Source organism: Eurypyga helias, unplaced genomic scaffold, assembly GCF_000690775.1.
Source record: "Eurypyga helias isolate BGI_N326 unplaced genomic scaffold, ASM69077v1 scaffold10206, whole genome shotgun sequence".
NCBI lineage: Eukaryota > Metazoa > Chordata > Aves > Eurypygiformes > Eurypygidae > Eurypyga > Eurypyga helias.
In genome coordinates this window covers 13,111-24,594 of record NW_010258569.1, presented here as the reverse complement: position 1 = coordinate 24,594, position 11,484 = coordinate 13,111, and the positions used below count along the sequence as shown (strand labels likewise).

At 41.8% G+C, this 11,484-nt stretch overlaps 1 protein-coding gene across 1 annotated transcript; it reads left to right on the top strand.

Moving 5' to 3' along the window:
- Nucleotides 1-2,489: 2,489 nt before the first annotated feature.
- ATP6AP2 (ATPase, H+ transporting, lysosomal accessory protein 2) lies at nucleotides 2,490-10,983 on the top strand. The gene is given in 11 exon segments (XM_010154388.1): nucleotides 2,490-2,547; nucleotides 2,550-2,608; nucleotides 4,878-5,006; nucleotides 5,688-5,783; nucleotides 5,978-6,115; nucleotides 6,434-6,487; nucleotides 7,888-7,903; nucleotides 7,906-7,972; nucleotides 7,974-8,037; nucleotides 9,097-9,213; nucleotides 10,789-10,983. Coding segments are annotated over 11 exon segments (993 nt in total).
- The last annotated feature ends 501 nt before the right edge of the window (nucleotides 10,984-11,484 follow it).

The following is an 11,484-nucleotide window of genomic DNA, read 5'->3' as shown; positions in this document are numbered from 1 at the left end:
CCGCTGAGAGCGCCGGGGCGTCTTCCACCCGTGGGCGGCGCTCGGTGCGGGCGGGTGTGCGCGCCCACCAGCTTCAGGGCCGAGAGGTGGAGCGGAGGGCTGACCCCCCCTCACACCTCCTCTGGAGGCTGCTGGGAGACTTCCCTCTCTCCTCCTAGCCAAGCCCGAGCGGAGCGTTGTGCAGGTAGGCGTCGTTTCGTTACCGTGTACGGATGGTCACGTACGGCCGAGCTGCTGCTGTGCTCGCTGGGGGCTTTCTGTCGCTCACTGCGAGGCAGGCGTCTGGCCTGCGCTTCAGGCTTCCAGGCCCCATAAATGGCTTTCAGTCAGCGTGCCTTAGTTCTTCAGGCTCACAAAGACTTCCGAGGTGCAGCTTTGGTAAGGTAGAGGTTTGGTTAAGTTTTCTCTAGGTGGGTGGATAACTGTGCAGGATGAATTGAGTCTCAGAACATACTCTCTAGACTTCGCTGTATATCACAGAGTGGTTAGGGTTGGAAGGGACCTTAAAGACCATCTAGTTCCAACCCCTCTGCCATGGGCAGGGACACCTTCCACTAGACCAGGTTGCTCAAAGCCTCGTCCAGCCTGGATCATATATGGCCCAGTAGAGTGTCGCAGTCAAGCAATTATAGCGTATTTGAGGAAAAGGCTTGTGTTCCCAAGTTCAAATTCAGTTTTGCTCATTGAGACCTTCAACAGGCCTAGGAAGGCGAATTTGGTTAAAAAAAGGGTAATGCTCTAATTTTATCCATCTTAAGCAGCCTTGTCCCAAGTAATGTGTGTGACCGTATTATATAGCCTTGTGGATAATCAAAGCAACATGTGAAATCCTATAGACTTGAACAAAAATGTTTGTGGCAATTTTATAAATTCCTTCCTAAGCCAACTGGTCTGCAGACATTTCCATTCTTCCATATACAGGTTGATACACCATTAAAATTGACAGCAGGCCATCCAGTGCATGCATGAGTATAAACCAAAAAAATGCTTGAATCTGCTCTATATACATCTGTTGGTTTGACCTGTTTCATTTCTTTTGCCACCCTTCCCTGACCTGCATCGCAGTACTTTGTTCCTTTAGTATGTTTATCATAAAATAACTCAGATTTACTGTCAACATTTGTATGCACGCTCATGATTCAGGCTTTCAATGTGCATCTTCAAGGTCAGGTTGGCTAAATTAATGTTAGGGAAGATTATAACTGCACAATGCATCTGTTTACTCTTGAATTATTTTTGTAAATAGCCTTTACGTTTTCAGGTGCCATGGAAAACTGTTTTATGTAGCTGCTTGGATTGGCAACTAATTTTCAGTGATCATATGAGTAAATACTTCTGGTTTGGGTGGTGGTGTTTGTTTTGTTTGGATTTTTTATTATTATTATTTTTAGAAGGTTATATTATTCACATCATTTTGGAATATGTAGTCAGACTGACTGTGCAGTCAAACTGGATGGCCTGCAAGTATTTATTGTTCTCCACCATGATTTTCTGGAGCCTTGTATCATATTAGTTGTCTGATAGAAACTTACAGAGATTGCTTATTAGGGGGGGATAGGTCTGAAGTTTTGCATTGTGCATCTCACTGCTTATATACACCAAATATGTTTTAAAATTTATTTAGATAAATGTTTGTGTACACAGTATTGCAGGTTATACTTGAGTGACTTTAAAACAGGAAGCTAAACTGAAAGAAGTCCTTTCTGACTTCATTACGCAATAAATTACTGTTGTCTTAATACAGATTAGAAACAGTGCTTTTAGTCAACTTTGCTATACGGGGTAATGGGGAAAAGAGGGAAGTGGGGGATCGCAAATAAATGAAAACGCAGCATAAGAAGTATTACAGACTGGGACTTCACACAGCCAGCCTAGGTCCAGCACCTCATCTGAGGAAGAAAAACATCTCACAATGTCATGTGGTTGAGAAGGCAGAGCAGAGACACCGGAGCTGTTCTGCAGAAGCCAGACTGTTCTTGGCAGTGCTCTGTTTAAGCCAGCACTGACTCTGCTGATCCTCCTGGCACTGGGTTCAGTGGCTCAGGCTGTTGTCTGCATGAAAAGAGGGGTTATGTCGGGCAGTCCTGGAGGCAAACAGAGCCGTGTTGGTGCATAGTTGCTTGTGAGCTAACAGGATTTTGGAGTCTGCCTGCTTCTACTGAGAGTTAGCTTTACCAGATCGGAACTGTAACGCTGCTCCCAACCTGCTAGTGAGTATGCAGCAGTGTACTGGCTGTTGCTTAAATGAATGTTCTGCTTTTGTTAATGTGGATTTGTCTGTCCTTAGTCATTGCGGTGTAGAAACCTTGTTTTGTATTGCAGAGCATTAAAACAATTGATTCTCGTTACTTGTGTCACATAAATTGATAGGTATGAGAGGGAGGAGTTAAGGAATCTTGTTAAACTCTAATACACTTTTTCTGTGGTGTAAGGGAAAGACTGAAAAATCCTGACAGCTTTTTTTGTTTGTTTTTTAGGTGTATGCGGTGATGAATTTAATGTCTTACGATCACCTCAGTCTGTTGTTTTTCGAGATGGAAGTTGGCCCCTTCCTGGCGAGCGGATCCCAGATATAGCTGCATTATCCATGGGCTTTTCTGTTGAAGATGTACGTTTCAGGTCTTGATTTTTTCCAGTGCCTCTGAAACCACACACCTGCTCACTTACCATGCAGATCTTCCTGTCATGTGCTGGAATATATAAAATATCATCCAGTTTGTCTTGAGGAACGCATGACTTGTCAAAGTGTGGTTTCCAAGCGTAGAGCTGTGTCGGTCATATGAGCAGCAACAGGCTGTGCTAGCCGGCTCATTTGAATCATCAGCTACAAAAGGAAGCGAGCCGGCAGAGTCTTTACTGTGATGTCCTTCAGTTCTTCTAAGACCGAGCTACATGCTGTATCCTCCCATCCCTAGCCACGTACTGAGAATCAGTGGAAACCACTGTCACTTCTTGCCTGTGAACTATATCTGTAGGGCTCTGCTCTTGGGTAATCTGAAGATTGTGAGAAATAGCTTGGCTCGATAGGCACTTTGTCAGGTCAGCAAGCTTGTCTGCTGAGCACGGTTAATAAGAACAAATAGGAAGTAATCCAGAGTTGAAAAATCTAATTTGTGGTAGTGTTTCCCAAATTAGGCTTTTGAACATAGCTTTAGTGATGTTTAAAGGGGGGCACATGAGTAGGAGCCCTTGGATTGATTCCATCATGCCTACTGGATTTTTTGCTGAGCTTCAGGAGGGATGAGTACTGAAGCAGTATGGGAAAGCTAAATAGCCAGGCGTCTCTAGCGGTGTCAGTGTGCGGGCAGATGCTCAAAGCTACAATCTGGGGTGTTCTCACAGTGCTGGTGAGGGAGGCTGGTTCCCATTTCTTCCATACTGCAGCCAAGCAAGAGGTCTGAATGCAGGTCTGTTTAGCCTGTGTTTTGGAATTTGTCTGAAAATGGATTATGCTTTTTTGTCATTAAACTAGTAACAGAAATTCTTATTTCTATATGATTGATGATTTTATCAAGAAAAAACAATACTTCAGATGGTATTGTGTGCTTTGCATGTAAAGACACCCAAAACCAACATGGGCTTGGGCCCATTGTGAACACTTGACTTGTGGCATACTGTTCGTCTGGAGGTATAACACGCTTATCGTGGAAATAAAGTGTTTCAGTACTCACTCTGTGCCTTTGCCTAAATTTAGAATTCATCTGTTGTGATGGGTCCTTAGCATCCTTTAGAAATAGTTCTCTATTACTGTTATTTCAAATCCTAGAAGCAGGCGGGGAAGGAAGTGTTTAAATTACTTAAATTACTCTGTTCAGCTAAGCCCTGACACTGGAAGTTCTCAGCCTGGTCACTAAGGCAGAGATCACTGTGTAAGCAGCTTCCAGCCCTGGTACGGAGAATACTGCAGGGCCCATACACTCCTTTTGCAGTTTACATCAGGGCTGTAGTCTAGGAGCATAGACAGTGCAGTAGGGTTACCATAGAGGATTTAGAATTCTGACTGCATTGCACTGGGGATTCTCAAAACCAGTCACTTAGTATTCCTCCCTTGTTAAGGCAAGATAAAACTGAACCCCTTTTTTTGTCCCTGATGATGCTTTAAAAGGGGTGGGTTTTTTTGTTTCTTTGAGGTGATACTGATCATAATGTCAATGATATTTAATTATAAAATCCAAATAAAATGGTTTCGTAAAACTTGAACAAGCAGTTGTCTTTTACGCAAATAGAGAAATCTGTTTGAATTCATTCCAAATAGATCAATTTTTATTTTGTGCCTGAATAAACCAGCTAGGTAGCCTTCACTGTGCTCATACCCATATGTAACTCTAATGAGCTACTAAGGAATATTCTTATGTTTCTATGCAAATTTGTAAGTTTTAGATTAGTAGGCTGCTGGTCTGACTGATACTCCCCTCCCTAGCTGCCCCTCCTTGTTTCTTTCTGGTACTGAAGATATCAAGATGTTAGTGTTTTAATGTGCCTCAAACCGTTTCTGTGGTGCTCTGTGAAAGGTTTGTTTTGGGTTTGTTGGTTTGTTAAATTCAGCCTTCACTTATTAAATACAGACCATGATATTTTCAATTTAATTATGGGAAACAACTCTTGATAAATCCAATATTTATAACATTTCCTCAGTGTAGACTTTGTTGTGAAGTTACGGGCAGCTTTTAAACTATCAGTTTCTGCGTGGTCAACTTGATACAGCATTATTCAAGATGAAAGCATTCTAGTATTAACTTACTTCCCTGTGAAATTTCCAACAGGCTGTCCTGCACAGAAATACTAGCAAGACAGTAAGTTGTTTTGCTGTAATGGTGTGGGAGAGATTCTCTCTTTCTCCCTGTGAAATACAAGTCTTTTTTGCTGTTCTGTAATAGGACCTTTCCTGGCCTGGGCTTGCAGTGGGCGATCTGTTTCACAGACCACGTGCTACGGTGCTGGTAACAGTGAAGGGAGTGGATAAGCTGGCGTTGCCTGCAAGAGGGATTTCTTACCCTATCGAGAATGTGAGTATCCACAAGGGGAACTGTCATGTGATTTCTGGGACTCTTGTGATCTCATGAGAAGTGGGTGACTCTACTGTAGTCCTTGAAGTTCACTTATTTCTTGCTTTGCTTGGTGTCGGTGGGTGTGTGCACCCACCAGCTTCAGGGCCAAGAGGTGGAAGCGGAGGGCTGGCCCAGGAATAGTGGCTGCTGCCTGCTGCCCCCACCAAGATTAGCTATACAGGCTGTATAGGTAAATAATCCAGGCGGCTCCTTTACAAGGCCTTTAAGATCACTCGGAGCCTCCTGTCTTGAGTTCAGCAACTTGTTTGACCAAAGCATGTTCTCCTATATATATATATATGAAGTATCGCTTCTATATTTGTTGGTCTTGCTTTACTGATAAAACAAGGCTATAACCTTAGCTTAAGTAAACCTCCTAATTACACAGGCATGGCCCCTAGGAGTTCTTCAAAATATATTGTGTCCACCATATATAGAAATAAATTGTTCATAGATACACGGTCGATGTTTTGCACATTGGCTCCTATTATTTGTTATTTTCACTTTGGAAATATTCATACTTTGTGATCAAAAAGAGATTGCCCTATTTTTCCAGACTTCTGCACTTCAGCAGATTATTTCATTGTGTATTGTTAAGCTCAGTTTTACCCAAAAATCTAACTAGATCTTGTCTTCCAGGCTGTTCCTTTCAGTCTTGACAGCGTTGCGAATGCTATTCATACTTTGTTCTCTGAGGAAACTCCTGTGGTCTTGCAGCTGGCCCCCAGTGAGGAAGTGAGTATTGCTTCACTTCTGATTCCAGATGTTCTATATTGTGCACCTCTTTCCACTTGTGTGGCTGGAGCACAACTGGTTGATTATATGACATACTTCGCATTGGAGAGAGGTTGCAAGTGTGATTATTAATGTGTGATGGAGAAAACCCAAAACGAAGCTCTGGTGTTATGAAACAATGCCTGTTCCTGCAGAGAGTGTACATGGTGGGCAAGGCAAACTCTGTGTTTGAAGACCTTTCTGTCACGCTGCGCCAGCTGCGAAACCGCTTGTTCCAGGACAACTCCATTCTCAGCTCCCTTCCTCTCAACTCCCTCAGCAGAAACAATGAGGTAAAAAACTTTAATCAGTGGCAACTTTTAAGGTTTCTTTGTAATGTTACTGGTTAGGTTGTGCTCCCAACCCCCCCACTCCCTCCCTTGCTTTGTCTAGGAGACCCCACCCTGCTGTGTTGTGTGTTTTTTTTTTTTTAACTGAATTCTAAAAAGTAAGTTTTAAGTTCTTTTTAAAGTAACTATTGAAAGAGTAATTTCCTTCTAGCATGTTCTGATGCTGTAACAGATGTAACCTGTTATAAAATATTGAGATTTCCCTAATTTTAGTTTCATTGAAGGAAATACCTGTCTCTTTCTTCCTGCCTCTTCCCTCAGGTTGACTTGCTTTTTCTGTCAGAACTACAAGTCCTACATGACATTGCAAGCCTGGTAAGACTTTTTTTGGAACCGCTTTGCCTATCTTATGTCACAGACTTCCGAGATCTCGTTTAAAGGTAGAGAACCTGAAGCCAGGATACTTGGCAACCAGTGAGACATGCTCAAGTGTGTCATCAGTTGGTTGCGTCAGGTGAAGTAATGCATTCTCAAGCTGTGTGTGTCAGGGCCGGCACTGGTAGAAGAAAATGAGGACATTAATCATCTGTAATTTCTTTTTTTTTTGCAGGAATTCTGAGCTGCTGTTTATTTCTCCATACCCAAAAAGACATGGGAAGTACTCAGTGGAGAATTTGTCAGGGCTTTCCTTGTCTTCTTAATTGAGAAGCATAATGGGAGTTAAGAACACGGTCTTTGCCTTGTCCACCATTTTACTTCAAAATATCACCATAACATTTTATCTGGAAAGCCTGGAGTGATGTTCGTAGTGTGAATAGTGGTGGTGATTGAAATGTTCCACTGGAGGGGTGAGCTTTTAATTCTGATCTTTTTAAGCAAAAAGCTTCTTGTAGTCTTTTTACTAAGAAGCTACTGTCCTGTTGCTGTGGTTTAGGGTTTGTGTTTTTGTGGCGTGCGGGAGTTGGGTGGTGTTTTTTTGGGTATTTTTTTGTCCCTTAAGCTGCACCCCTCAGCTGCTTCAAGTGAAAGAAACAATCAGGAAAAACTCAGGAGCTCAGGTTAGGTGAAGGGCTGGTGAAGAGAAATGGGACTCATGAGGAAATGAGTTAGAACAACTTGTTTTTGTCTTGCAGATTAGAAACAGTGTAGTTCAAGTAGATAGGGAAGATAGGAACTGATTAAATTCCTTGGTTTCAGAGGCTCTTCTCTTGTCCAGGCAAGTGTCACTGCTACAGCTTCATATCTGTAGAAGTGCAAGAATATCATTACTCTCCTTTGAGATAATTGGGATTATATTGGTTGGATTTTATGTCGATGAGGTGATACTCCTTTTGTACATGGGCAGCAGAAAGGGAGAAGTTGCAACCTACTCCATTTTGCAAGGGCCAGCTTCAGCGGGGGAAATAGTAGTATCCAAGTATTGTAGTTACGTAGTTATCCAAGATTTATTTTTACAGCAATTACAGAACAAGAATTCTGATGTGAATAAGTATATAATGGTTCTTTCTAGTAGAGCTCTATATTACATGTATATAACGTGATGCTAGGAATAGCTGCTAATGATGAGCATCTGCTTTCTTATATGGAATAAAGAAATAAACAATTGTGGATATCTTCTAGTTAAGTTGACAAGAAATTTCACTTCCTGATCAATAAAGAATACGACTGTGGGAAGTGAGGCTGGATTAGTCCCAGCAAACTGATTTTGTGAAATGCGTTTTTGAAAGCACTTGTGCGTGAATTAACTTCTTTCCGCCCTCCATGGTGTGCCAAAGCTGTCTCGACACAAGCACTTAGCCAAGGACCACTCTCCAGACCTGTATTCTCTGGAACTGGCTGGTTTGGAAGAGGTTGGAAAACGATACGGGGAAGACTCTCAGCAGTTCAAGGATGCTTCTCAAATTCTCGCGGACTCTTTGCAAAAGGTAAATTATCTACATCATGAACAAAACTCGGGGGATACTTAGGAAATAATTTTTTAAGTTAACTAGAAGGGAGTTAGTTTATTGACCGTCTTCTGCAATGAATTGTAACTTCATTAGTGATGCCTTGACTGATGCTTGGGTTTTTTTTGTTGTTTGGTTTTTAAAATGCAGTTGTTCAGTTGTGACACTCAATTTTATAATTTGTTAGTCTGGAAAGTGTTGACATGGTTCTACAATGTCAGATATTTTGCGTAAAGGAGTAAGGATACATTGAAACTGTGTATCAACGTGACTTGCTATGTCTGTTTTTCTGAAATAAATACCTTGCGAGATGTTCTGGTGGTTCTAAATGCAAAAACTGGCTCTTTATCCCAGTGTATAGTGGCTAGTTTCCTCTTGCCCACAAAGCTGTATAAATCTAAGTTTCCCAGGCTCTAAAATAACCGCTGTTCTTCCGTCAGCGTGCCCAAGGAAGTAATTCTTTAGCGTATCTTACATAGATAAAATCTTTATTAAAACCCATCACTTCGGGGAGTTTCAGAGGCGTGATGGAAAAATGTCAAAGCTTGAATTTGCGAGGCCAAATAACCGTTTTCTCTAAACATTACTCTTCCACCTCTTTGCAGTTAAGCAAATGTATTTCAGTACTAGTCATAATTAGTCTTTGGACCAGATTTAAAATATTCAGGTTCATAATTTCCCATCAGAAGGCTGAGATTTTGTTTCAGTTTTGTTGAAATTGGCAGACATACAATTGGGAAACTCTATGGTGATGGGCCTTTCGTAAAAGGGATGCAAGAAGGAGTTTCAGCCCAGAAAGCAGTCATAAGCTACAGTCTGCTGAACGGTGGTTGAGGGGTTTTAAAGAGGTGGTGTAAACCAGGTGAAAATTTGTGGTTTCTTAGAGGAATTCTAAAATACTGTCAATTTTTACAACTTACCATAAGCTGCTTATTCCTGAAGCTGACATCTTCTGGTTTAGTACATCTTGCTAACAAATCTCTTCTTAAATCCTAGCTGTGGTGTAGGTTTTAAATTAAATTACTTTGGCTTTTCCAGTTTGCAGATGAGATGTTTAATCTGTATGGCGGGAATGCTGTAGTAGAAGTGGTGGCTGTAAAAGCATTTAATTCTCCGCTCACGAGGAAGACTCGCTCCATTCTCCAGTCTTCAGAGGTAGTAGATGCACTTTTCTGTATATATAATTTATTAAAAGGGATCCAAGCTGCATCACTTCTTCACTTGAGCATAACAGGGTTGGGTTGTTTTTTTTTTAAAGGACTAGAATACTGACTACAGTGTAGGCATGGATGTGAAGAGGTCAGCTTACCTGTCTTGATCTTCAGTTAATCATATAGTAATTCAGGTTGAAGAGGGCCTCTGCAGATCATCCAGTCTGACCTACTGCTCAAACAGGATTAATTTAGGAGTTAGATTGTGCTGCTTAGGTCCTTGTCCAGCTGAGTTCTTAAAGTCCATAGCTGAAGTCCCAGAGCCTCTCTGGACAGCTTGTTCCAAAGTCATAACCACTTTGACTGTGAAAACTTTTTCCCTTGTGTCTTGTTAGAAGTTGCATTTCTGCCATTTGCTGCCCAGCGCAGAACTGCGTGCAGGCCCTGCCTCTCGGGTGGGGAAAGAACTGTTTCCCTTGACTTGCTGCCCACGCTCCGGATGCAGCCAAGGATGCAGTTGCCCTTTGTCACTGCAGGGACATGCTGCCAACTCTGGTTCACCTTCTCCACCAGCACCTCCAGGTCCCTCTCTGCAGAGCTGCTGCTCAGCCTGCGCTGTCACCTGGGGTTATTTTGTCCGAGGGACAGGGACAGCCTTCATCCTCTTGGAATTTCTGTCACCCCATTTCTTTGGTTTCCACTGATGTTGGTCACATAACTGCTTTTGCATTTTGTGCCCTAGCATCAGAGTTGTCTAGAGAAAAATGCATCTCTCCCATGCAGATTGCTCAAATTTTCGATGTAGTTGGAATGTGGTTTTATATCCGAGAATGGTTTGGGTTGGAAGGGACCTTAAAGACCATCTAGCTCCAACCCCCTCCCATGGGCAGGGACACACTCCACTAGACCAGGTTGCTCCAAGCCTCATCCAGCCTGGCCTTGAACACTTCCAGGGATGGGACATCCACAGATTCTCTGGGAAACCTGTTCCAGGGCTTCACCATCCAGAGTGGTAAGGGTTCCATTTACCCAGTTTGTTAACTTTCCTTCCCCAGTTCATTCTCTAATGCTGTGTGGAAAGTGAATGGACCTTCTGGTTTTTAATGCTTCACTGTTTCAGCTCCTTGAAATCTGTTTTTACTTCTTTTACTCTTGCTTTTTTGAATATTTTTCTTCCACTTGCATCCTACTCTCCTCCCCATCACCTATTCCTTCCCCATCTGAGCCCTGGAACAGGCTGCCTAGAGAGGTCATGGAGTTTCCTTCTCTGGACACCTTCAAAACCCGCCTGGATGTGTTCCTGTCCAACCTGCTCTAGAGGGACCTGTTTTGACAGAGGGGTTGGTCTAGATGATCTCCGAAGGTCCCTCGCAACCCCCAGCATTCTGTGATCATTCTGTCACGTCTTTTTATATTCCATGTTCCTTCTAACCTTCGCCGTTTAGATTTTTGTTGTATATCTTCTATTTCACTCAGTTTTGTGCTTGTTAAATTCTTGTTATTTTATCTTTATTCTAACCAGCAAAATATATGCAAGATAACTTTAAAATAATACACTTAATCTTCTTCTTTATTACAGGTCAAAACGGAAAATCCATATAACCTTGCCTATCCATATAACTACAACTACTCTGTAATCTTCAACATTATTCTATGGATGATGATAGGTCTTGCTCTAGCTGTGATAGTTATCTCCTACAACCTCTGGAACATGGATCCTGGGTATGACAGCATTATTTATAGGATGACAAATCAGAAGATCAGAATGGATTGAACTACGCTGTGTTTCAGTGCAAGGAAATGATGAAGACTAAGGTCTGCTTTAAACTGTGTGGAAAACAAATATTCTGACATGGTTAATTGTGGAATTTTTTTAAAGGTGTGTTTATTGAAGACTAAGGTCTGCTTTAAACTGTGTGGAAAACAAATATTCTGACATGGTTAATTGTGGCCCCCCCCCAGCTTATTTTAAATGTTAGTAGTAGCACCAGCTGGGATTTAGAAACTGAAATCTGCTTGTTTAAAAAAAAAAAAAAGCATGCCCAAGAAAACAATTAGTTTGGGGGAGTTATTAAAGTAACATCATTCCATTTTTTTTTTAATCATGTACCAAGTTTTTGAAATGCCCTGTACTGCCTGTGCCTGTTTGCAAAACTGGTCAGTTGAAATTACGGTAACAACACGTTGTTTGGAACTTCTACACTGGAAGATTAGAAATGATAGCTAAATTGTTGTGTTGTATATTATGAACCAGTTGTAAATGTTTGATGTAAAT